Source organism: Pelecanus crispus, chromosome 7, assembly GCF_030463565.1.
Source record: "Pelecanus crispus isolate bPelCri1 chromosome 7, bPelCri1.pri, whole genome shotgun sequence".
NCBI lineage: Eukaryota > Metazoa > Chordata > Aves > Pelecaniformes > Pelecanidae > Pelecanus > Pelecanus crispus.
The window spans coordinates 4,487,210-4,513,570 of NC_134649.1; the positions used below are offsets into that span (position 1 = coordinate 4,487,210).

The window sequence follows — 26,361 nt, forward strand, 5'->3', positions numbered from 1 at the left end:
GCTCTGGGAAATGAGCAGCAAGTGTAGTGTGGCATAAGAGGTAGCTGTCTGATCATCCATTATGGTCTTTCCTGTGTCACTTTTGCATCGAATGTTGTGTTTATGCTTTTTCAGGACCTGCTGTGTGCTCTGCTCCCTTTTTCATTGGATAATCAGCATTAATACCAGTGTCGGTATCTTATCCATAGTATGTATATTGCAGGCTGAGCAGTAAGGAGATGTAATTTCAGTGAATCTTGGCAGTTTGTTTCTTATTGCAAAATAAATTTGTTTTAATTACTTCATTTGTTTTTCTTTCATTTTACAATTGAAAACATGAATACATTTTTTGTGACTCCAATGAAGTGAGTAGATTTAATTTCAGATCTGAACTTAATTTCTCCTTTGTTCATGCCTCAGCTGCTTTGCACATCTGCCTTTGAGCTGTGAAACACATTTCACCTTTCTGTTTAGAAGAGAACAAATTACTAATACATTAGTCCCTTAGTTTGGAGGAAGGGAGGTTTGACTTCTGTGTTTTAATTTTTGTGTTAACGGTAGCTGACCACTGCTTCACTTTCTAGTCCTTAGAATGGGTCCTTTTCACAGGTTCTTGTAACTTAAGTTCATTAAGGATCAGCTGATTTAGGGAGTCCCCTGCTTTTGGTACACATACCGCAATAAAGAGGCATGTGAGCTCTGCACGTAGGTGGCCGGTGACTGCAGCTGCTGGTGCTGGCGCTCATGCCAATAGCAATAAATGAGCAAAGAACGCTTGAGAAGGTCTTATCTAGCCTGACCTTCTGCACTTCTGGGTTTCATCCAGAGACTTCTGCAGTTGGACAATAATGCGTGTTCCAAAACAATCAGACTCAATTTAAAATTTTTGAGAACCTATCTTGTGTTCTGTTACATTGCTCTAGTAGTGCTGATAGCAAGTAAAAATGCAACCGATGGAAATATTGACTCCAGGACTGTCTTACAACTTCGCTGGATAAGGAGAACCTGCAGAGTCTAGAGTGTACATTGCATTGTGAAGCACGGTCTCCTATCCTGAAGTTTTCTTCAACAGATTTTTCCTTAATTAGCCCTTGTTCCATTATAGTGGAATGTTACTCCTTTCACAAGCAAGATTTCCAATTTCTGAAATTTTTGCAAGAGCATGACTTCTTGGTTTGAATTACAGTTAACCTTTTGCTTTTTGGGACTTCTGTTTTCCCATCCTCTTTCCTATTTGCGTGTAATCTGGTGGTCTCATGAGTCTGCACACAGAGGTACGGGTGTACTTGCAATGGAACCTCTTGGTTGCTTCTTTTAATCAGCAAAGAACATTTTAATTAAAGGTCATTGCAATCTGAATGTGCACAAGAATTTTTGTTGAAAAGAGTGTAAATGTTTTATTATGATCTGCCAGCCTTAATAAGTATTTTGACTTTTAGAAAAGAAGAGACAAAAGAAAATGAAATCAACCAGTGACTGGAGGGAGAGAAGAAACGCCATTCGACTTACCAATGAGTACACAGTAGAAACTCTGGTGGTGGCAGATGCTGATATGGTCCAATACCATGGTGCAGAGGCTGCCCAAAGATTCATCCTCACAGTTATGAATATGGTAAGTAGGCACTTTACTCTCAAAAGAATAAGCAAGAGTAAACAGATCATATCCAGGGTAGGTTAAAGCTGGCGTCCTTGACAGCTGAAATGAGTAACTGTTTTGACCTTGAGGTATGAGGAAAGGTTTTGGTTTTCTTGTGTTATGTGCCTCTTCTCCCCCATCTGTGTGATTCTCTGTATTTGCCTAAGTAAATCACAATAAAAAACCTTTTTGAAACTGAAATTGCAAGTTTTCAGTTAGGAAATTTTCCATAATTGTTCAGGAGTGGTGTTTTCTACCATGTTTTTTGTACTGCTATGGTTTACCTTGGAAGAGGGTATATCGGAGTGGATAGATGGTCTTGTCTGACATGATGTTTCTTGGCTTCCTAAAGATTTCCGTGGCACATCTGTTTCATAAGAGGTATTTCTCTGTGGGTCATTGTCATAGCGGGCAGTCAAAGTGTTATTGAAGACAGCAGTCATATTGATTTCCAGCAGAAAACCTGGCTTTAAGTCAGTTAGAAACACTTTTTATCTCTGATTTTTAGATAATGAAAGCAGCTGTCTCCCTTGCTGTAGGAAAAAATGGCAAACTTACCACCAAACTGCCAGCTGATCCCATTCTCTTTACCCCAGGACCTCTTGTGCTGCATGAAGTGGTGCTGATCATATCTCTGAATAGTTGATGGAGTTGGGCTTTAGAAGCATTCTAGAAATTCTGCAGAGAATCTGCCAGGAGGGAGGAGAGCCTTTTGAAATGCAAGCTCATATGAAGTGTGGGTGTTAATTTGTTAGCTCTCCTAGTAGTTAAGCCTTCCGTCTCAGCTGATAAGGGAACACAAAGCCTCTCCCCATGAGTGCTCGCTCACTCACTTGTGGGCAGTGCCAATAAAGAGATAATGGCTAAATTGGATGTGGACACTGAAAACGCTGCTCAGAGACGGCAGGGGTCCTTCCAGAGGCATTTGCGCAAGGAAGTCTTGGAGGAAGCTTGTATTCCTCTGCCCGTGCTATTGTAACATCCAGGAACTGTTCATTCTCCTGACTACTGCTCTGTTGTTGTTCATGAGCAGCAAATTGGCTTGCAAAAAAATAACAGTTCTTAATAGGAATTGACTGGTCATGCTTTCCGGTGAAGAGCTGAGTGATGGATGCTCAGTGCATAATCCGGCTATGGGACAACAGCTTTTTAAGAGGTCTTGTATTCCTTTATCAAGCACTGGTGTGAGGCAGCCCTCCTGTAGTGAAATGCTTTGCTGGTTAAGCAGGGAGTTTAACTAGTCTTTTCCATTCACAAGCTGCTTTTCTGTGTCCCTTCCTCTACCTTTTATTTTGCCTTTCTAGCATGCTGTGACAATAGTCACTTTATTTGGATGGGTTTGTAAGAAATGACTTCTTGCAACAAATCCATTCATGCCACCATCACTTCAGGGTCTACTTACTGGCTTTCTTGCATTTAAGGGTGTGTTTGCTGGGGGCAAAATAGCTTTATTCTTCTCAAAGCCACGGTCCTCCACCTTTAAATTCACATACTAGCTTTGCAGTGAGCAGGCAGAACATAAGTCATATTCAGCTCTGAACAAATCTGCTTCTCGAGTCACTTTTTGAACTAACAGAAATGGATATTCAGATGTAACATGTGCGTCAAGGGTGAGTTTCTTCCTTATGTCAGGTGCTTGGGACCTCGAGAAGGCTGATGGATGCTTTTTGTTTGCAGTGGTAGCCCAGGGGTCCTCCTAAAATCTGTTCTGCACCAATTCATCAGTGAGATAATAAAAATCCGCTATTGTGCCCCACAGTTCTGCTGGGGCTGCGACAGGGCATTATGGCTGTGAGAGCTTTTAAAACATGTATCTAATCATCTGTCTTGATGATCCAAGTGCCAGAAGGTCAATTTTTTCAGTGTAGGCACTAGCGCATCTCTATGTTGTGTAGCTTTATCAGCCTGTGAAGATTGTTAGGGTTGAGCATGCTGATAGACCAAGTCCTAAACAAAAGATGGCCATGAATACTGTTGTCTGTGCAGGCTGAGGAGTATTGCAGAACACCTCAGCAACATCAGCTTGCCAGGTGTGAATATATATGTATGGAGAGGTGCTGATAGATGGGTTGGGTTCTCTAAACCCATTTACTAAACAAATATTAAAGCTTAGTTTCCAACGGATTTGGCTGATGGACTTTTAAGCTAGGTCCTGATGCTGTAGTGTGAGCTCACCCCTTTATTAGACACTAGAGAATGCACATGGAAGAGGAGTCTTGGCTGAGGAACACATTTATCTGACATTTAAGGTGCAAAGTCCAGCTGAAATGCTTCCCACTGTTAAGTCATTGCTCCTAGGGGCTCACCCATGTGGTTTTTCTGATCTCTGATAGGATTTGAATTTGTGTTTCAGCTTTTCATCCTTCAGAGGAGCACTGATAGAGTGTCTCTCCTTTGTCTGGCCACCTACATTCCCACACTTGTAGGAACGTAGTATCTTTCAGGCCTCTACCTCCCTGAGGAAATTGGTTGTGAGTGGCTGGCGAGATCAGAAGATACTGAGGAATAATAATAGGCAAACACATAGATGTCATCATTGCATAAACCCTTTATTCTGAGGCTATAAAACAAGGTGAAGTCAAAGGGGACTTTAACATTCCATTTGCCATAATGAAAGCTGATCTTCATCCCAGCAAAAGAGGCTGAAGAATAATTCAGAAAATGTATTTCAGGAAGAGAGGGAGGATAGTCATGTTGTTTAGGTAGGCCTTAGCTGAAGTCTTCACTCAGCCACACTCGTTGGGCAGTGCCTGAGCCAGCCACGGTGAATCTTTGTGTGGTAGTTTCTCATCTGTAAAACTGTGGTATGAGGAATAGCACAACCCTAACTCCTTAGGGCAACATCTGCTACGTCCTTCTCTGGTGCAGGGTCAGTTGCGCGCTGTGTAACCACGCAAATGAAGGCCTCCGGGCTGCTTGGGATCTTGTTTCTTCCCTGCCTCCATACGACTTCTGTCAGCCTTCTGTGACTGTTAGTTGGGGCACAGGATTTGCCCCATGATATTAGGCAGTGCTTATTCAGCTACACTGCAGGATGGCGGGCTGCCTCTAAAAGAAACCAGAATGTTAATTTTGGCTTGGATGCTTGCATTTAAGCAAATAGAACATTACTGGTCAGGGGTATATTAACTTAACTCCTCTCTGTAAGCCATTACGTTTACTGTCAAACCACAAAACAAGCATTAAGAGGTCTTATTAATGCATTTTATATTTATAGACATTTTAAATAAAGTGATCTGCCTTAAAGTATTTAATATCTATTTATGTTACAAGAATTTCTGAAGGGGAAAAAAGTCAGCATTACAAAATACTGTTTTATTGCTCCCCAGGTAGATGAGAATCTTAGGGAAAAAAACCCCACCACCCTCCTCTAGAATAACAGCTAAGAAACACAGCAAACCCCTTTTGCAACCCAGAAATAACAGGTAGTACTTCATATAGCAAATGCTGTGTTTTTAATGATATTCTGTAGCTCTGACCATCCCCCTGAACAGAGAATAGATTCACATTAAAGGTAGTCATTTTTTTCTGAACGTCATTGTAGAGGTGCAAGCTCTTCCATTTACTAAACTAATATTTGAAGTTGTAAGACAGATTTTTTCCAAGATCATGGAAGAATTTCCCTCTAAGGTACTCTGTAATGTATAAGTAGGAACAAGCATGGCTCCAGGGCTTTGAGTTGACTTTTTTTAAGTCACCACCTTTAAAATGAAATATTTTCTTGTTTCCTGGCAATGTATTTGATTCAGCATGATTTTCCTAATGGGTGATTCCTGATGGCTTTGTGATAATGTTAAAAGAAAAAAAGCTGATAAAGAAGTTGTCAGATGCCACCGTGCACATCTGCAGCCTTAGTGAGGCAGTGAGTTTGTGGGCATGCTGGATGTAAGGGCGTGGACCGGGAGAGATATAAGCAGAATTAGAGAAATGCAAAGCTGGCTACTTAAATATAGGTGCTGATTTATTTTTCTAAGCTAAACTCCCTTGTTATTGAGCTTTTGCATGGTGTTGCAGTATTTGCATTTCAGTTCTGGTCTCCCTTTTGCATCGTTTGGCTTGAGTGCATCTCCCATTCATGCCCTTCTTCAGTAGCCGCCAGTATTTAGAACTTCTGCTAAATTCCAAAACAAAGTGCCTTTGTGGTAAAACATGCTTATTTTGCTCACCCATTCTGTTAGTCTGCATCTGGCAACTGTAATTTCTCATGGCATTTCATCCATGTGGAGGCTGTTTGGATGGATGTTCTGTTTCTTATGAAGTCCTGCATTGCTCTTGCGACACTTCCTGGCTTCATCTAAACCAAATTTCAGGTTTCTCAGCCAGCAAATAGACGACCAGGGCATTGGCTTTCTCTTTGCCCCTCTCCCCTTCATTTCTGTGTATCAGCTTACAGTAGCTGCCATTTTGGGCTTGGTTCAGGAGTAGGTTTGGAAGCATGAGGCGTGCACTGCTTTCTTGCAGGAGTTTTATGCTTTTGTTTCCTCTTGTGTTTTCTTCTCATCTGGGAGAAATGGCCAGTAAGACAGAAAGGAGATTCTCTGTCCTCATAGACAGGTAAACTGCACTGGCCTCTACTGTGGCTGGTCTTCATGACTTACGCTTTCAGCTTCCTGGAGAAAACTCTGATTCAAATGATTCTGAAGCATATGATAAATGTGGTAGGAGACCCTTTGGAAAGTTCTGTCCATGGCCATAGTGTTTTTAATGATGAGGAGTGACTGGTTTCAGCTAGTACCTGAACAGCAAGTTGTGAATGTTGGCTCCTTGCAATTGTGAAGAGCTTGCTTTGCAAACCAAGTCCCACTCAGACTGACCCTCTGAGCATTTAGGGACAGAGATGTCTCACTTTCCAAGACCACAACAGAGTAATTTAAAAGCTGCTTTCTATGGGTTTGAAAACCTAAAAAAAGAGTTGTTTTTTTTTTCTGTCCCTTAAGTGCATTTTTGGGGGTTTTGGAATAAATTACAACTGTGGCTTGGTTTTGAGCTTGCCTTTTTCTGAGTGAATACAGCGCGCAGGGGTAAGTTACTATAGTATGTGTTAGTTCTCCTGCAGCTGTTGCTAAGCCATGCGATTAGTGTGGAAGCTCTTTGCAGCAGCAAGCAGTAACTTGAAGTTAGTGATCTTTTGGATGTCATTAAGAGGGAAAATTTTTATGTTGTTCTTTAGGAATAATACTGGTTTACTCTCTGAAGCCTTATTTTACACTCTGCAGATCATTTTTCATTTTGGATTTCCCCTGTGAGAGTTTTTTCTATGTTGAAGCAGCAGATAAAATCATTTTTATCATGCATGCATTGATGGATTTATATCTCTGTGCTCTTGGGGGCTGGCACATAGAGGCTCCAGAGCTGCCACTGATAATCGTCTCCCTTACCATGATCTGGAATTTTCATGATGGGAACAGGGACGTAAGGGAAGTGGATATAAGTATTTGATCGCTGTCTACGGATTTCTCTTTTCATTCCAGCAGCCCCAGGAGAAAGAAATGTCAACTGTGTCTTATAAAGAGCCATGAATATGTTCTTTTTCATAATGTTTAATGGGGTAATTTGAAAGCTTGGCTTTAGGTGGGTGTTAGAAATCCTATAGCACTTTTCAAAACAAGTGAAAGACAACCTCAGTAACCTGACTAATGCTTCTGCTGTCCAAACGTCGTCCAGCAGCCAAGGCAATGGGGAGGCTCTTGCTTGAGTGCAACGCTTAGAGAAGAAAAAACAAAAAAGTCAATTTACCCTCAGGGTTGCTGTTCTGAACTCCAAAACATCTGAAACACACATCTCCCTCCCACCGTCCACCTGCAGAGGAAGCTCTTGAGAATTAAAAAAAATTAAACTGATGTAGTTGAGTTCCTCTCTTAGCCCAATTCCTCATGTCTAGGTTGTGCTTTATGCATGCTGAGGCAGGCCTGGACAGCTCAGGCCAAAGCTGTATTTATTCTGACCCTTCCATGTCAGAGCTATAAGGAGAAAGACAGGCAGGAGGAATGCAAACAGAGGAGGAGGAGAAGGATGGTTCAGGCTTCAAGATTTTCTGTTTTCTCTAGGGCATTCTGTGCAGTAAAGCTCTGTCAGGGAAAAGCCAGATGAAGGAGGGAGATGTCAGAGATGGGCTTTATTCTTTTTCTTATTCTTCTGCGCTTCCCCTTCCATTTTTCTGTCTGTTTTGTATGACTCTTCACCATACCTCTTTCTGTTTCCAAAGCACGCTCTCCCTACTTTTGATGACTCCTCAGAGAATAGAAGTCAGTACAGCATAGAAGTTCATCTGCAACAGGGCAACCAGTGATCATGACTACATTCTGTTTCAGCCGCATTGACAACTTTTCACATCCCTTCCCTTCAGATCAAGAACCTCCATTGCTCTTCCAGCCAAGCTGCTTTCTGACAGTGTGGTGATGCCCTAAAACAGTAACCTTTGCATTTTGTTCCATGGCAGTGTGTTAGCAAGTTTCATGCAGCTGACGCTTGTGTTCCCAGCTGCCTCAATTTATTAAAAGATTCTAAAATACCCCAAGTATTTTTACTTTTCCCCTGTTGGAAGTGGTCACAGCAGCTTCAAGGGTGTGATGGAATTGCAGGCTTAAGGGAGGGTGGCCTATGGTATTGCGAGTGGGAAGGGAGGTGTCTGTGAGTCAGTCTGTTAATGCGTGTTGTCCATGCAGCAGGAAATCTTGAGAACATCTGCACTAGGAAATCCCATTCCTCCTCCCCTGCTACCAATTATCTCGGCTACCTCACTTGGAGCTGTTAGCTCATGTGCCGATGATAGCCAGTTGGACGTGGTGTCTGAACAGCTTTGACACGCCAAGTCTGTGGGTGATGGTTTCCTTGCAGGCTGGGTGAGATAGGCAGAAGGTGGTCACTGCCATGATGGAATCCGATTCCTAGCAGGAAAGACCTATGGATTTGAATTATTTTATTTTAAAGACACCTGGATTCCGTGATAATGCTTCCTTTGGGCACAACCTACCTTGCATGGTCTGGTTTAACACTGTCTGCGTGCTGCCAAAATGGCTGTGAATAACCTGTGCCGAACTCAGTCTCATATTTTTTCATCAAGTCATTTAAGGTCTGGTTGTCTTCTCACTAGGGTTCCTTCTAGACTTAAAGACCATGATTTGAGACAGTTTGGGTTTGCATTTAAAAGTATAGTGTATTGGGCACAGCTGGCAAGGTGCTGGCAGCGGGGAGCTGCAGGGGCCCCTCCTCAGAGAGACCCGGAGCTGTGCAGTGCTGGACACAGCCATTTCCAGCCGGCTCTGCAATGACCCCACCGCGGGACATAGCGGAACCCATCAGCAAAGCTGTTGGCGCCTCTGTGAAAACATATTCAAGAAAGGGCAAAATGTTGCATAGGCAATGAGGAAAAAAGTGTGAGGAAAAATCTGTGTGAGCACCCAGGTCAGGGCAGGAGGTGCTCCACGTGCTGGAGCAGAGGTTGCCCTGCAGCCTGTGGAGAGACCGTGGTGGGGCAGGTGGTATTCCCTGAAGAATATGCAGCCTGTGGAGAGGAACCAGCACTGGAGCAGGTCCTCCTGATGGGAACTGCGGCCCATGGAGAGGACCCATGCTGCAGCAGGGGAAAAGCGTGAGGAGGAAGGAGCAGCAGAGAAGAGCTGTTATGGACTGACCAGAACCCCCATTCCCCATCACCCTGTGCGGTTTGGGGTAAGGGGGAAGGAGGAAGAGTCAGGAACAGAGGAATGAAGTTGAGCCTAGGAAAAAGTGGTGGGATGAGGTGAAGGGAAGGTGGTGTTTTAATTTATCTTTGTTTCTGTCTATACAAATTATTCTAGTTGGCAATAAATTGAATTTTCCCCAAGTCAAGTGTGTTTTGCCTATGACAGTAATTGGTAAGTGATCTCCCTCTCTTTATCGTGACTCGTCTTATTTTGTCCCCCTGTCCTGTTGAGGAGGGGTTGTGAGAGAGCAGCTGTGTGGGGTCTGGCAGGCATCTAGTCAGAGAAGCTCAAGTGCCCTGTGGCTGGTTGCCTCTCAATCTCGAACTCCGTGTCTCCATTTCACAGTCCTATGTCTGGGGTAAATGCAAGGGCAAATCACTCATGCAGAGCTATCTTGGCTCCGTTTTAATTGAGAAGGTCCTCTCAGTATAGTGATGGAGAGTATACATCCTGTATTTGCTTGGTTAATGAATAAGAGCTGTTTGGGTGGTGATGTTTGCTTCTGCAGACCAATTTGCAGGCATACTTTTAGGTCTGTTTTCTTGCTAAGTTGGCTGCAGATCTTAGCTCATTTTGAAAGACAAGTTTATTTGTGGGTGGAGTGTGAACAGTTCCCAGCTAAATCTATGTAGACATTTCTGTATAAAACTTTACAGGGGGCTTTTTGCTAACTGGAAAAGAAATAGAAGAATCAGCGAAGGCAAATGAAGCTGGAAATGTCCCCCCACTTTTCAACTAGGCTCATGAAAGAAGATTGGAAATTGTAAATGTGGTATTTTGATAGTGTCCTGCAGGTCTGATACTGGACCATCTTAAAACACAGTGCTAATGTCTTCTTCAGCTGAGCTTATTACGATCACACTTTAAATCCTGAGAAACAGTGCAGAGTTGTATGAAGCAAAACTGGCAACTGTCTATCCATCTCTGAGAAAAATTCTTAAAACTTCATTAAGAAATTATTTACACCAATATACGGGTATTGCTAGCTATGGTACTTTCTTGCCTTTTGCCAGTAATAAGCTATCTAGAGATTCCTCCTTGTAGTTAAACAACTCGTAAGCACGGCCAGAATATGCACTGCCACTTTTGTTTGCACCACATCTTCAAAACTCTGCATGCTGTCTATCCTAAAACATCAGGAGAAACACTTCTTGCTAATACGCCTGGATTTGTGCTGCAGCGGTAATCGGCATCCTGTCGTTATCAGAGCCTGGTAGGCCAGCACTGTAGCGTCAGGCAAGTTAGAGTATGTTTACCTGTACACACATTAAAGTGCTGATTGCAGTGCAAAGGAACCAGTCTGACTGCATTGAAGCAAGCATCTCCCTTTCAATCCAGTCAGACCTCATGGATTGAAGAGTCTGGTTCAGCCTCTGAGGCATTCAGAGTGGGGGATGGCAGCAGAGCTAGCCGGAGCAGATCTCTGATGAGAAAGGGTCTGTCTCTTCTCTAGGTGGGCTGTGTTTGAATGCTTGAGTTGTTCTGAAGTAGAACAGCCACTTGTACCGGTCAGGCTTATTTAGCAGAGGGAAAGGTTATCGTTCCTATTAGGCAACACAAACTACCATCAATCTGGGGCTTCTTTGGGCTCCGTTTAAGAGAATAAGCAAACAAAGCTTGAATAAACAAGCAAAGTAAAGCCTCTTTTGCTATGCCTGGTGTCTTTTTGGTTTAGTATCCAATTGTTGCTGCTGCTAGCTAGGTTGGGCTCTTCTGAGATCACCGATGGATGCAAATACAAATGCAGTCAAAGTTATCCTTAGGACAGAGAGCACAAGAGAAAAGGAAGAGGGGCTGACAGCCTTCAAAATGACATGCTAAACTCTCCGGCAGCTGGTTCGTGATGTGCAAGGTTTGCTCGTGAAAACTTTTGAAGTCAGTGGTGTTTGGATCTCTCTGTGCTGGGTCTGGAGGCAGGCAGCTTATCTGCTCTGATGGAAAGGCAAGCACCATCATCCATTAGCCTTAATGGTAAGAACCTGTTTGCTGTACTCTCAGTTTATGAGTAGAAACCTTATGGGATGGTCAGAGCTAGCAGTGAGCTAGGCAAATCGAAGGCATCCATCACATGCAAATGTTTGTTAGTCTCTGTAGTGGTGCATGAGAGATTGACTTGATCAGCATGATGCCCCATTGACCCTCTCAGCTGAATGTCCAGGTCTCCATTCACATGTAGGTCAACCGTCAGAGTCCTTCTCTGCAAGTGTCAAGTTTAACCCCCCAGGTCTGTAGTGAGAGGCCTGAGCTACTCTACCAACATACCCCTGAGCTAAGGAAATAGTACCAGCACTTGTATGCATTTGTATACCAGCCGCAGGGAAGATAAATGGGTTATTGTGCTCATACTGAAGGTCAGCGGGTCAAATACAAAAGTAGCGTCTGTCTTGCAATCTGTGCCTAAATTATAGGAAACATTTACGTGCGTGCTTAAATCCAACCCCAAACACTAAAGAGCTTAAGAACACTCTTACACTGAGCACATTCCTGAGTATTTGCACAAATAGGAAAAATACCAAGCGTTGAAAACATAATATCCAAAATGTGTTCATGTCTTGGGTTTGTTGTAGGAAGTTAGCTGAGCCTGTGTGATATTTCTAGCCAAATGAGATGTGAGTAAGGAATATAGCTTACCTGAGGCCAAATCCTGCCTCCCATTAGTCAAGAGTCTGTCTTCAGTGGTCTTGATTTTATTTTTTTGACTGAGAATACAATATTCATCCAAAGGTTATTATGGGGTATTTTAAACCTTTTTAAAATAAACCCCTCCCTCACCTTTTTTGATATAGTCTAGTTAAAGCATTCGTACATGGAGAAACGGGTGGAATAAAATTCTGGCATCAATTAATATCTTATGTTCTAACCTATAAAAATGAGGTGAAGTATCTGAGCTGGAATTCAAAATCTGGAGAAAGTAGTAAGGTAGTTTCCGGTGCTATTTTTGTATTTCCTGAGGCTTGTGTCATTATGTGCTGCCTTATTACTATTTTCTTATATAAGATATGAAAATAACAGAGGGAAATTGCTTTTCCATTCTATTTCCTGAAGTCTAAAACACACCATTATTTCATCTTGCATTCAGATATCTCTGATATTTAAATGCTGAAGATCCATATTAGTTGGATGCTTCATAACGTAGGTCCATGTTCCTGAGACTTTGGTTTGTGTTTAGAGTTCCTTTGGGAATATTTCTCTCCTTTGTTGCTCAGCAACCCTTTTTCTCTTGTTTATTCCAGTTAAAAGTACTTTTCTTTATGCAACTAGCTTGTGTATTTTTTGTTTTGTTTTGGTTTTTAATGGTTTTTTTGTCCTTGAATGCTGAATCTTGCTCAGATCAGTCTGACAAATTGGTCAGGTGGTGAAGCCAAATGCAGTATGGTAGGAGCAACCTGCTGTGGTTTTGCAAGCGTTTTAGCTACACTGTAGTATGTGGAACTGTAAGAGTCATAACACAGTAGCTGTTAAAAATTCTTTATGTTATTGAGTGTAGTAGCACAACCCATTTGGGTTTGTTTTGGGTCAGTGTTTTGAAGGACAAACATCTAACTTTAATCACAGTTAGTTCCTTCAACTATTGCTAGGTCTTGGTATTGTTACTGATATACTGTGGATGTTTTCTTTGCGTTTTAACAGGTGTACAACATGTTTCAACATCAAAGTCTTGGAATTAAAGTCAGCATTCGAGTCACCAAACTAGTCCTGCTCCGCAACCGTCCTGTGAGTTCTAACTTATTTTTACCCTGCTGCTATAATTGTACTGTGGTAGTCTCACAGGCAGAGCAGGATCCTTATGCTGGGGTGGGGGGGAAAGTGGGGCATGTCTGGCCACGTGGCCACAAACTGTGAGTAGTGCCTGCCACACTACACCAGGCAGTATTAAAGGTGGGAAGTTTAGGGGGCTGTGGGAATGAAAGGAGCTACAGTCCTTTTATTTATCCTTCCTGGTAAATCTTTGTCCACTTATAGTTGCGAACCAGTCTCAGGAGTTAACTGTTACAAAGATTAAAAATTATATGGCTCTGGTGTCGAACGTATACCTTCCAGACTTACGAGACTTTTGAACGCAGTGCTGTATTAGAAGCTTATGACTGCTGCCAGCTGATGGAGTTTGTTCTGTAGATCAAATGACAGAAGTCATTGTGGGTTCCAAAGTCCCTAGTTGACCTGCTCAGTTGAAGCTGGTTTCGCACTTTTCATTCTATCACATCTGTATCTTTGAGTCTCTGATATTTCATCAGAGGTCTAATGCTTTATGTAAAGACCGTGACTGATATGTCTTCTTTTGTATCCCTTTTTTTTTTCCAAAAGGCAAAGTTGTCTATCGGGCATCATGGAGAGAGGTCTCTGGAGAGCTTTTGTCAATGGCAAAATGAAGAATATGGTGGGGCAAAATACCTTGGTAACAACCAGGTTCCTGGCGCGAGGGATGACACTCCTCCTGTGGATGCTGCTGTTTTTGTAACCAGGTATAGCGAGGTCTGGTTTATCAATTTACTTCAACCAATAATGGTCCATAGTCAATGACGGGGTTGTCTGGTCTAGCAGTAATCCAAGAAAAACTGTTGATGATGATACATTTGCGACCTACGTGCTGTTCCTACGGCTCAGACGTCTCAGATGAAAATGATTTGTCTTGTTTCTGGGTGTACTTAACAAAGTTGTGCAAAAGCATCTCTCTTCCTGAACCAGAGCATTGTAATAGTCAGGATACAGGCAAGACATGGCTGTAGCACAGGTGATACTTTTTTTCTCACACCGGCTGGTATAAGTGGAAAAAATAGGTGAGGTTTTAGAGCATAAGCTCTTCTTCCCAGAAGAAAGAAGCTGTGGAGTTGAGAACACAGCTGAGAACAAGTGCTCTGTGTGTAATTAGGTATGAATCAACTCAACAGTCAGAGAGGAGAGCCACTTGGTACCTGTGGAGCAGACAGTGTGTCAGTAGTGGGGAGGTGGTCAGGGAGTTATCTCCCGAAGAAAGTAAGAGATGCATACCATAAAGTAAATTAATTTTCTCTCTCTTTGCCCTAGGAAATAACCACTTTAACACCTTTCCTGTATCACAGCTGAGATAGAGGAGGGGTGTCATTCTTAATTTTTTTGTATGTTTGAAAACTGCTGCATTTATTTCAGCATGAAAAAATCTGTGTATGAATACTTGAGCAAAATTCCTTGCAGCCCATTGCTCTGTACCTCTTGATGTATCAAACACATCAGGATATGGCCCAGATAAAGTAAGCAAAAAGGGTGTTGTCTCTGTTAACCTGTAGTCTTTTTTCCTTTAACTTCACTATGTGAGCTCAACCTCACAATACAGTGCAAGTCCCATGTTCCTCACAGTCAAATTCACAGTCTTTTAAGTTGATTGTATACTTTAAGATGTAAATGAAGAATGCATTGTTCTAGAAATGATCTCTGAATAATTCAAGTGAGCATAAAAATGTAGTGTAAGATGGATGCTGTATGTGTTAGAAAAACACTACTTCCTACCCCCTTCTTCCCCAATTTGAGACAGGAAATGTCTGTACTGAAGTTCAATATTACTCACCTCTTTCACCTTTTTTTTTCTCTGCTAACAGTGTAAGTAGAAATACATGTTTTTGCATAAACTGCCAGTCTGATTGTAATAATCTCTTGTGCTAATAGTCACATTGCAAACTATCCATGGGATTTTGGTGTCTGTTCAGTAAAATAGCTGGTGAGCAGGGCATGGGGCCAGCAGAGCTCCTAAGAATGCACCTTCAGAAACATGTGTGCAGTTCCCCCAAATCCTTCTCTCTCCTGTATTCAGTGTAGTCCAAGCAAGCACTTACGCAGATACTTAACATTTTAGACAGGGTGAATAGTTCCTTTGAAGTCAATGGGCTGCACATCCTGGTTATAGTTAAGGATGTGCTTCATTGGATCAGGGCCTAAATAAATAACTAACATTTTTGTTAAACTCATCTGGGCATCCAGTTGTCCTGCATGACAAGTGAGGCATACAGAATCTCTTCTGATGTGCTCTAATCACGGGGCAGAGGGAATGAGCAGAGCATTTCATCTGTGCAGTCTCCCTGCAGTTTATAGAATTGAATGCATAATGTCAGGCTAAATGAGTTGGACTCAGGCATCTGAGGAAGAACCGTAGAAAGAATTTGTAGGAAGAATTTTTCAATAGATTTGCAGGGTTTTGCAGTCAGAATAGCTGGAGAAGTACAGGTTCGGTTGGGTTAGAAACTAGATTCAGATTTTGTGAGAAAGTCCAGGCCAGGGAGCACATGGCTGTGCATAAGAGCAGCATTTTTCCCGTTTGATAGGCCAGCAGTGTGTACTTGTAGTCTTTTTCTTCCTTCTTGCTGTGTCTTGTCATCCTTAACCCATCCTGCTCCTGCTGCATAGAGGTTACCGCATTGCTTGGAAGACTTCTGGCCCAGGAGCCTGATTCCTGCAGCAGAGAAATGAGGTTTTCTACTCTTGGCTTTGGAAGGGGAGATGTGTGTGTGTGTCCCTGGACCCTCCCCAGACCATATAGATGGACCAGTGGTAGAGGCTGTGGGAGCAACAGCATGTCCAGCACAAGCAATTGTGCCAGAAGAAGCAGAAGCTGAATTTTTAGCAGCTGCAGCTGCTTCAGGACTAGAAACAGATTCTTTGGGGTCAGCCTCTGAAGAAATCCCTCTGGTTCCAATCTGGCTGTGTTCATTTGAAACACCAACGCACTCTTGCCTTTTGAAATTTCACTTCTAATGGATGTTCCCCATATACTTATTTGTATGTAAAAGTAGATGACCTAGGTGGCAAATATCCCTCCTGTGGGATTTTAACAGTATCCACCCGACTGAGTTCCAGGTAAGAGGCATACTATGCCTGTGAAATAAGATATTGCCATTGCCCAGTTCAGTAAATAAATGAGACAGTGGGAATAATCTGTTAGAGCCCTGAAGGTCTGAGTATAGTGTTGTGGTCTCTATAATCATCAGACTTTTCTTGTTCAAATTCTGTTTCTGAACTTGCAGAAATTCAGATCTCTGGCATCTATGGATAATGTACTTCATATTTTAATGGGCATCTGACCAGAATAACTTCTGCTGCAGAATCTGTATCTTAGTGATCTTAGAAGCCTGTCTCATTTGAAACACATTCCCCCTCTTGATCTTCTGTCTTTTGCGTTCCCTAGGAAACCTTCAGACGTTCTGATGTTCTCCCCACCTCCTGGCTGTAGGTGTTTGGGTCACTTATTAGACTACAGGTGATGTGATAGCAGAGCGAAGAATGACACAACACTGATAGGAACAGAATTCAGAGCTGTCATTAAGCAAAGACTTGTTTTTTACCTGACATACTTGTGTAGTTACTCCATTTGCAGCCTGCTCCTCCCTTCCCGTTTCTTCAGCCTTTTGCCTTCCCATTAAATGGGCAAATGAAGCAATTCCATGTGCATCAATGAAACTGGACACATAGTGCTACTAAATGTATATATGGATGGGCAAAGGTTTTTTTGATGGGTTTTTGACTGTACCAGTTTCCTCTGTCCTTTAGCTTTATGACCCTGCACGGTTAAACTGGTCAAAAGATGTCATCTGAAGGATGCTGGGAAGTGGCCATTAAGCAGAATACTTCTTATTCATGTTGCACAGTTCAACTACTGTCCTTCTTTCTTACAGGAAGGACTTGAATTGCAGAATTTAGCTTAGCACAGTTAGGTATTTTTTTCCAGTTCATGTGAGCCAGATGGAAGAGTGACTGTAGGAGGAGTTCTGAGCTCTTCTTTTCTGGCTATTTTTATTGAACAAAACAACTGACTTGTCATTTTTTTAGAAGAATTAAGTCTGCTAATGGAAATGCTCTGCACAGTACCACAAGTGATAATGACTGAGAATTTCACAGGTCCCTAGAAGATGAGAACACATAGCCAGCTTGATTCAGTCAGTGGCCAGAAGTGAAGAGTAAATTTGCTTCACAGCTACAGCGTGTGATGTCAATGTATTGTCCAAGACTTAGTGTGATAAGGTCAGATCTTGGATTTGAACTGCAGCTCCTGGAGCAAGAGTTTTATTCCAACATAGCTCTATAAAAGATTCTGCTAACAAAACTGTGTCTCTGTGATAAAGAGACCTCTGCACATGCAATGAATATTAAGATGACCTCTTTATATCCTTGGAGTATCATTACTGTATCATTCATGTCAAGCTCTCACTTCAAAAATATAGATGCAGTCAAGCTCAAAAATGCTCCAGAGAGAGACCTGTGATTGAAACCTTTTTAAAAGCAGATCACTTTCAGAGCCATGATGGGGCCATCTTACCTCACTGGTGTGACTGATCCACAGGTGAGACAGATCTTTCTTAATGGCTTTTCAATCTTTGGCTCCCCTCTGATTGCCAGGAAAGGACTGTAGGAGTTTTAGTATATAGGTTTTGTGATGGGGTGGCTGCTTGCCTTTGGAAGAAGACTGAGACCCACCAAGCTCCTTTGTGACTAAAGGTTTGGATGTGCTTTTCTGTTTGGCCACAGGGTTTTGGGGTAAAACATTTACAATAGGTCTGGATGATTTAAAGCCCAGCATTTTGGTACAAGATCTCTGAATAGAAGGATGGCCTCTCTTGGACTTGTGTTTGACAGTTTAAAGGATGGGCTGAAGAGGTTTCATACTTGCAGGCCCCCATGCAGTGAATTGGGCAGCTGTGTTCAGTTCTTCTTGCTGACCTGTTTCAAGTCCTTCCCTGACCAGACAGCATCACAGCGCTCTCTTTACAGACAAGGATTGTTCTACCTCTGTAGGAGAGTCTGCAAGTTGTGCTGGATCATTTACGAGACCCCTCGTTTTATGGCACGGTGGTAATTTCTCCAGGGAGCTGCCTGAAAGTGCCAGACACCTTTCAGTGTAGAACACAGAGTGCAAGGAGCAAAATCGCTGTGCTTTATTTGCAGAGCTGGCCAGCCCCTGAAGAGAGATGCTTTTCTAGCAATGGCCTCCTGCCATCTGCTAATAGTTCAGCTATCTGTTGTCACAAGAAAAGCATCTGTTTGATTTACCAGTTTATGTAACATAATAAGTCCTTAAATAAACCTCTGTCAAGTTGGCTCTGGGAACTCAAGCAGGCACGCTTGTGCCAGCTCCGTCAGGAGACTGTCATTAGTCTTCTTTGGAAAGGCTGGAATGCCAAGGTGTCGAGACACAGTAAGGCTGCAGTGAAAAATGAAAGCTGGGGCCGGTGTGTGGTCGTAGCTTCCGATTTTGTTTTGTTCCTATCTGATTTTTTTTTTTTAACGTTTTGATGGTTGTTAGGGTTTTTTCTGCATTGAAGCATGGTTAGTTTTCAATGTCTACTTAACAAGAGCTGGTAATAGCTGTTGTTTCCCTCCTTCCAAGCCCCTGACAACTTGATTTGTGACTTTCAAAGGTATTTGGTGTGAAGGGTTTGGGTTCATCAGCCACAGTCCTGGGCCTTAAATCCCTTTTCCTATAAACTCTAGTTTCATTTTTTCTTCAGAAGAAAGTATTTTTAATCTTTCTCTATTTTTATCTTAAGTATTTTCTTCTTCTAAGTATTTATCTTTCTCGAAGTATTCTCTAAGTATTATCTTTCACTAAGTATTTTTAATCTTTCCCCTGCCAAACTCTTAAACTCAAAATCCCACCGGGGACTCAGGAATTTCAAATGACACACTCCAAATGTACTAATACGGTTCTCTCACTAGCCTCCCCACAGGGTGAGGAAAGCCATGATGATGGAGATTATGGTTCCTCAGCTTCCCTTGGGTTAAGGAACTTCTGAAATGTTTTAGCACATGTGATGCTTTTCTCCAACTCCTCTTCATAGCGGATAGCACTGCAAAGCAGGTCTGGTGAAGATAGCTCCTAAAGTTTAAGTCTAAGTGCTTATTAAAATATATTCAAACCATTAATTTAGTTATAAAATACTTTTCCTCCCACACTTGTTTTTCTGTCATGAGGAATCTCATTTACAAAATCTTCTCACATGAAGTGTCATCACTTAGATGGTGAGCTTCAAGGCTTTTTATTCTGTTTCTGTTTAATACAGCTCCATGGATCCCTGGTTGATTTGTGGGTGCCAGTGGCATATGTAGTATCTCTTCCTGCCTTGATGAGATCTGGGGAGACTGGGTGAGATGTGGGGGAGTAACAGAGAGCAAATGAAGTCTCTTGAACCTCTCTGTGTTGGATTCAAATCATAAAATGGCAAATCTGACTGTAATAAGTTTACCTGAAGCCAACTCACCTGGCTGTTACCTGGCAAATCCTGAAATTCTGTTTCTTCTTCCTTGTCAACATCTGTCTGTCTTTGTTTAGTCTTGCTTCTTTCTTGCCCTCTTCTATTCCAGTGGAAGAAGAAAAAACCATGAAGAACTGAGAATTTCTGGGTATACATGATGAGTTCTGTGTCTCCAGGCAGTGTCCCCACATATCTCCTCCTCCCACTTTTGATGGTGCTGTTGCATCACAGGGTGTCTGCTCCTTTTTGTTACATTTCTCTTGTGAAAATAAGAGGTTCCATTTTAATCCAGGTGCTGAAGAAGTCTGACATCATAAAGGGAGGCGGTACTTTTTTACATGCTAAATCCTAAGTCTATTAAACTGGACTGCAGTATATGGAGCTGATTCACATAATTGCTTGTAATCTTGCAGTAGCAATCAATGCTGCTATCTGTGTTGTCATCGTGTAGACGGCACAGCAGTTTTTAAAAAACCCACAAACCTCAACACCCATGATATGTGAGTCATGCATCACTGCTTTTTCCTAGCCTGAAGTCTGGAGGCACAGGATACATTTCACTTCTGTTCTGTTTTTCTTTCTAGGACAGATTTCTGCGTACACAAAGACGAGCCTTGTGACACTGTGGGTAAGTCAAAGAAGTAGGGGAGAGTATTTTGATAGCCACCTCATGCTAAGAGGAGCTTTCTGGGCAATCTTTCATTCTTTGGTTTGCTGTAATGTTGCTTTTGCGATTCTGTATACCTTTGTGATGCAAATGTAGATCAGTTGAGCAGGGTATGAACTATAAATAAGCCATTAAGTATTAACCCCTTCTAAGCATGGGAGGTCTCTGAGTTCAGGAAGTAATCTTAAGTATTTCTACTTCTTCGGAGCGGGTGAGGAATTAGGTAATTGGAGGTTAGGAAACTGTCTTTTGGTGTGTCTGTGTAATGCTCCTTTCAGTGCTCTCTCACCTAAACGAAGAATTTGCTAACTAATGAATGTTCTTCCAATTGTGAGAACCTGTGTAACGCTCCCAGATCAAACTGGCACTCAGACACCAGAGAAGAATACCTCATTGTAGGCAAGCCAAGTTAAATCTTCTTTTCCTGCCTCCTACTTCCTAACTGCCTTCAATCTTATCCAAACCCTGGATACGCAGGGTCCTTACATCCCACACATTAAATACTTTATTTATTTTTTTTATTTAACTTAGGTAGCAATAATCTTCACTGTATCTGTTCTCCCGGTATTTTTTTTTAATCACCACAGTAGCAGCAGTATTTGGAGGCATAGCTCAACATCCTCTCTGTGATGATTGCATTATTTTTTTTAGACTTGCCTCAAAGTCAGGTGGCCCCTTATCCTCTATTCTGTGTAGACATGGAATGGATCCTGACTTTCAGCTGATCTTACACTCCAGTGTTCAGAGAGACACTCGCAGATTCGGGGTTGCTATGCTGACAGTAGTGCGTGATGAAGAGCACAGGGGAAAGTGCCTTCAGCAGGAGCTCTGAAACTACCTACAGGATTCTCATCTCAGAATGCAGGTGCTTCCCTCTGTTGTGGAGACGGATCAGGTGAAAGGAGGAAATACAGAGCTGAAAAATACAGACATTTTCTTTTCAAACACGAGCAAGGACTGGCCTCTACGTCCAAGTTTTCTTTCCAGTCAGAATCCCTCACAATGCATTTATTCTGTGTCCAGTGGAAAACACGCCTCCACTGAGGAAAATTTTTCTACCGTGTACCTGCATCTGGAGATGGCTGTGGTAAGATACAACAAAGAAGTAAAAAAAAAAAGAAGCTGATGGAAGACACATGCTGACTAAGGTCAGAGCTCTTTCCATTTTTAAAGACAGTATTGTTGAAGATCTCTATTCAGGGAATTATATTACCATAGACAGCGTGACTAAGGAAATATTTTTATGACTTCTTTTCTGTTCTTACAATACCCAAGTACTTTCTTGTGCTGCGACTTCCTGCAGGCTGTGGCTGCAGTGGAGAAAGTGGAAGATCAGAGCAATAATGATTAAACTCATTTGTTACTCTTTCCAGCAAAGTTTTTCCAAGGTATTTAGAAGGTGAATGTTCCTGGGACAAAACCAGTCTGGCCTCTTTGCTCTCTTTAACCCTACTTTTCCTTCCTTTTCCCCTGACAGTTTCATTACTTGGTGTAGTGTTAGGTTAATGGTTGGACTGGATGATCTTCAAGGTCTTTTTCAACCTAAACGATTCTATGATTCTATGATTATGTGGCAGCAAAGCACTAGCATCTTCACTTACACATTTTCTATGCCCCGCTGTTTCTGTGGTCTCAACCCAGAGGCGGTGTGCCTTATCCCTGAGTACAGATTAAATCCTCCATCATATGATACCATCTTTTCTTAAATACTGTTGAAAGAAGTAAATATTTTGGTAACATCAATTTTTAAGCATTATTGCCCGTACCCAAAATGGTGAGTTACTGCAGTCGTTTCAGATCATCTACATTTGGGCCCTTATCTCTGTGTGGTATACACTGGCAGCATATTTTGAAAGTTTTCTTTGAAACCATAAAACAAGGAACTATTCTGGTAGGGCTGCAATCTGAATGAAGTCTGCCCAAGTTATACCACACTCTGATATCTCATCTGTCCCTGCCTTGAGAAATACTTCTTATGCTTAGAGGCTGGAGGCAGAGCCTGAAGAAGAAAACTAATTCCTCTGGTCATCAGCTTGCTAAGGAGTAATGGAATGGTGCAATATGAAATTGGAATGCTGGATTTTGATGGATTCCTATCCATAAAACAGATATTTCATGTTTCTGAGTCCTTGTGTGTGTCTGAAACTCATACGATAGTATCTGATAATTATGGACAATGTGTCTGATGCCCTGAATATATCATATACTTGTGATTTATATAGAGATCATTGTCTCTGCCTTCTGTGGATGGATATAGCACTGTATTAGCTTCATTCCCCTTTCTCTGCCAAAGGTATTGTATTGGTGATATAACTGTGATTTTTTTTCTTTACTGATGAAAGTTCGCCCATATTTAAACCATTTGTATTACAGATGTTAGACCAGAAGGGAATTTGGCCTTGTTGTGTCATTTGCATATGTGTCACAGCAGAGGAAGAATAAATTAAGGAATGTAATTCCATGGCATGCAACTTGTTTGAGAAGGTCGTTAGTGTTGGTAGTACTAAATTTTAACTGTGTGAAAGATTCTCCAGTTTTCTTTCTTAGTCAGAATAGGGAAAAATAGGTGTCAGTTGTAGAGAAGTAGGTTTTTAATAGCCACCGTTCCGTGCCCTGTATATATACACAGGTTATATAAATAGCAATGTAGCATGGCATTTACTTGGGCTTAATATGAGTGCAACAATCGAAGTAGGCTGATGCCCATTGTTATACCATACTGGCTTATGAAGAATTATGTTGATGTTTCAGCTGTCTCTATTGTTGCCAGATTCCTATTCCTCACTCCAGTTCCCAGATAGTCACGTCCAAATCAGCACGATTGCCTACGAAAGCAAGAAGCTAGTTCAAAGAGTGACATTACGTTTGGTCTTGATGGCGGTGCTGAGGTTATAGCACTCCCCAAAGTTCTCTAGAACAGCAACTTGCTTTCGTTTCTTGCCTTATACTTCGCTTTTATATATGAAGAACATGGTCTCAGCCGATGCCTATGTGTTTTTATACCTCCTTATGGATGCAGCTGGCCATTGCAAGGTGGTACACTGCCATCCTGTCAAGGAAGAAACATCCTTCTGGTGAGCAGGCACTCTCCTAAACTAGGAGACTGAGGCTACTGCTCTATATAAGGCAGAGAATCTGGACTCTAGACTCCTGATTTCTATTCCCAGCTCTGGCATTGACTCATTGTGTGACATTTGGCAAGTCACTTACATTCTGAATGCTTCTACCTCTATGAAATGAGGATTTTGAGTGCAAAGCTACAGGAGATTGCATGGCTTAAGAAGTTCTCCTATAAAGTAGTGTGATGTCCTTGAGTATATGATGCAATACAAGTCCGGAATCTCATGTTGCTTAGTCATGTTTAAAAGACTATAAAGAATCCATTAGATTATGTGTACTGAAATAAGAGGACTCGGAGCGCTGTAGGTAACGGGTTGTTTAGTGACGGTGCCTTGATTTTCTTTACATTGTGAGAAATACGGAAGCAGAACTTTCCCTGGTGGAAGTACTGAGGCCCAGCTGTTGTTCGGAAGTGGGATTATGAAGTTTAAATGGCTTATAAGAGGTGTTCATTTGTGCTCAAAAAGATCCATATTGAAAAACCTGTCTGGAATCTTTGCCTGCCATGCAGACACAGAGAGAAAACAGCAGCAGGAGGTTTGTATTTGTATTCTGGCAGGGGCCCCTCACTGAAACCAGTTGCTCTGGGGACTTCGTTCAAATTTTCTTGGCCCAGCTGCCAAAGTAGTGTGGAAGGTTACATAATGGCTGAAACAAGCTCAAAAATGGTGAAAATATGTAGGTATGTCTTTGTGGGGTGATACCCCACTGGCTGCGTCAAGGAACAGAACCACATTTGTTTAAGAAATAGTTTGTTAATGCTCATTGCCCCACTTGGTTGTGTAGGTTAGCCCTAAGAACGCATGAATTCAAGAGGAGGAGGACAGAAGGAAAACAATATGCCTGCGTGCAATACATTTGCAACAATTGTGTTTCAACAGCCTCAGTTGTGGGACCTCCGACACGCTCTGCAATTTGAGCAGGGAAGGTTTGCTTTGTGCGACACAGCCTTGTCACACACCAGGCAAAAAGTTTGCAGTCTGCTGCTGCCTCAGACTCATCTCTCGTGATGTGACTCTAACCAGATCTGCCGTTTCCTGCAGAAAAATCTTTGTTCCAATTGAGCTGCCTCTAAGCCAGCCAAATTGAGAGTTTAATGTCTAGCTATTAATATCAGGCTGCAGCTTGGAGCCTTGCACGTTGTCAGAATCCAACCTTTCTGTGACATAAGCAGATTGAGAATGCCCCTTTCGTTCAATATTTCCACTGCTAGTGCCAAATAAGCAGCTTTACGGTTAGTTAGGAATGATCCTGCATATTTCAAGGCAAAGCTTGGCCTTGATTCCTCAGTGTACATGTTACCCCAGATCCAAGCTGAAGCTTCCCTGTATTCAGCTAATAATAAAAGTGGGGGCAGTGTGGAATTGGGAAATGGAAAATGAGAATGTGTCTTAAATATCCTTAAATTGCCCTGGTTAAAAATGTCTTTACCTCTGCTGCAGTCACATGTGCTTTTCTGTGGCTTGATGTTGGGGAAAAGAAAGCAGAGTGTAGCGTATATACTGCAGATGGGCAGGTTTAGTTGAAGGAATAGCTGCCTGGAGAAAACCGAGCATCAGAGCAGAGGTGATTGAGAAACACAGTTTTCCAGACTGTTTCCACAAGTGAATCAGTGTTTTGTGAAAAACATTCCCATCTCCTGGCTGGCTTTAATTAAAGGGCTCAAAGATAACTTACTGAGACTCCTGAAGATTAGAAATCCTTCCATAATTGTGTCCTTTTCCTTGAGTCTTCCAGACACTGATATGTGAATGGGGAAATCGGGTTTTGGTTTTGCCACTGCGCTGCTGGGTGACTGCACAGGTGACATCCTTCTGCTGTACCAGTGTGTTCAGATCTTAGTCCTTTCCTTCTTTCAAAAGCGTGTAGAGAGCTATGGATGAAAAGTGCTATCATAGAGAGCTGCATATTATGGTGCTATTTCCCTCCCTTTGTAGCTACACCCTGCTTTCTTCTTACAAGTTTATCATAGTACAGTGTTTCAAAATATGCCCAGGTTTTGCCGTGAGACATTTGGTCTATGTTTCCAAGTCTTCATTCTTTTCTTTTTATTCCATGTAAACCACCTGAATAACAGACTGCACATTTTTACCTTTTCCTTGGCCGTTGCTTGCGCAGTCGGGTGGCCTCCAGTCCAGAGCAAGTAACAGTTCTGGTTGGTCCTGCCTGTACTGTGTGCTGTTCATTTAAATCTTCCTCCCCATGTAATATTGATTCCAGTCCCCGAACAGTGTCACAACAGAGAATTAATCCCCAAGGAAAGGGAAAAGACTAGCTGGTTTGCTGTGAGTGGAAAAGAAAAGGAATTCTCACATTAAAAACATTTTCCATAGTGGTTCGTGTTGAATGTTTCTGTATATTCCAGGGCGGGTTTTTATTTGATGCCAGAATAAATAGAAATACCTGCTGCTTAAAACAATTCATTAGAGAAGCAGTGCCTGGCTTTAGCAAAAGCCTTGCTGGGACTGTCCTTCGGAGCAAAATCAAACACGCTTTAATGCATTAAAATGAACACACTGTAGATTAAAATGTCCCTTAAAGAAACACTGTCAAGTTGATGGTGTTTGTGAAAGAAAGGGACCTCGCAGCATTGCAAATTTTTATGTCACTTGTGGCTGTGTAGGGGAATGGAGAGTCAGGCTGCTGGCTTTATGAAACCAAAGGGAGCCATGGTACAGTGCAGTGGAAGACTTTTTCCTTTGCCTGTTGGTTGCTAGGGAATAAATGCTCGGCTGCACAACCCAGACAGTCCAGAACTTTGCTATTGGGCATATTCATCACTACCATCTCCCAGGCCCCACCCTACCCGCAGCGGCCTTCCAATTTCTTTTCACCAGCTAGCAATCTCTCCTCTTCCAAATTCCCACTAAAACTTTGTGTGCCAAGTGAGTGTAATATAAGATTGCATAAATTTTAATAGAAGCACTGGGATGAGCACAGCCACTCAAGTAATCAGGAATTCCTGCTGCCGTAATCCGTGCTCTTCCTCACTTCAGTGTCCTGTGTGCACTTTTCCTTCTTTCTTGTTTCAGGCACATGGCTTCAGCCAGGCTGCTTCAC

General features: G+C 42.2%; 1 protein-coding gene across 1 annotated transcript in view; it reads left to right on the forward strand.

Moving 5' to 3' along the window:
- The window catches only part of ADAMTS17 (ADAM metallopeptidase with thrombospondin type 1 motif 17), a 203,188-nt gene that overhangs the window by 25,940 nt on the left and 150,887 nt on the right, over positions 1–26,361 (forward strand). Inside the window, exons 4-7 of the mRNA XM_075713772.1 lie at positions 1,419–1,591; positions 12,931–13,014; positions 13,606–13,763; positions 20,099–20,142. Coding sequence (XP_075569887.1) covers positions 1,419–1,591; positions 12,931–13,014; positions 13,606–13,763; positions 20,099–20,142 — 459 coding nt within the window. The remainder of the gene's footprint in view (positions 1–1,418; positions 1,592–12,930; positions 13,015–13,605; positions 13,764–20,098; positions 20,143–26,361) is intronic.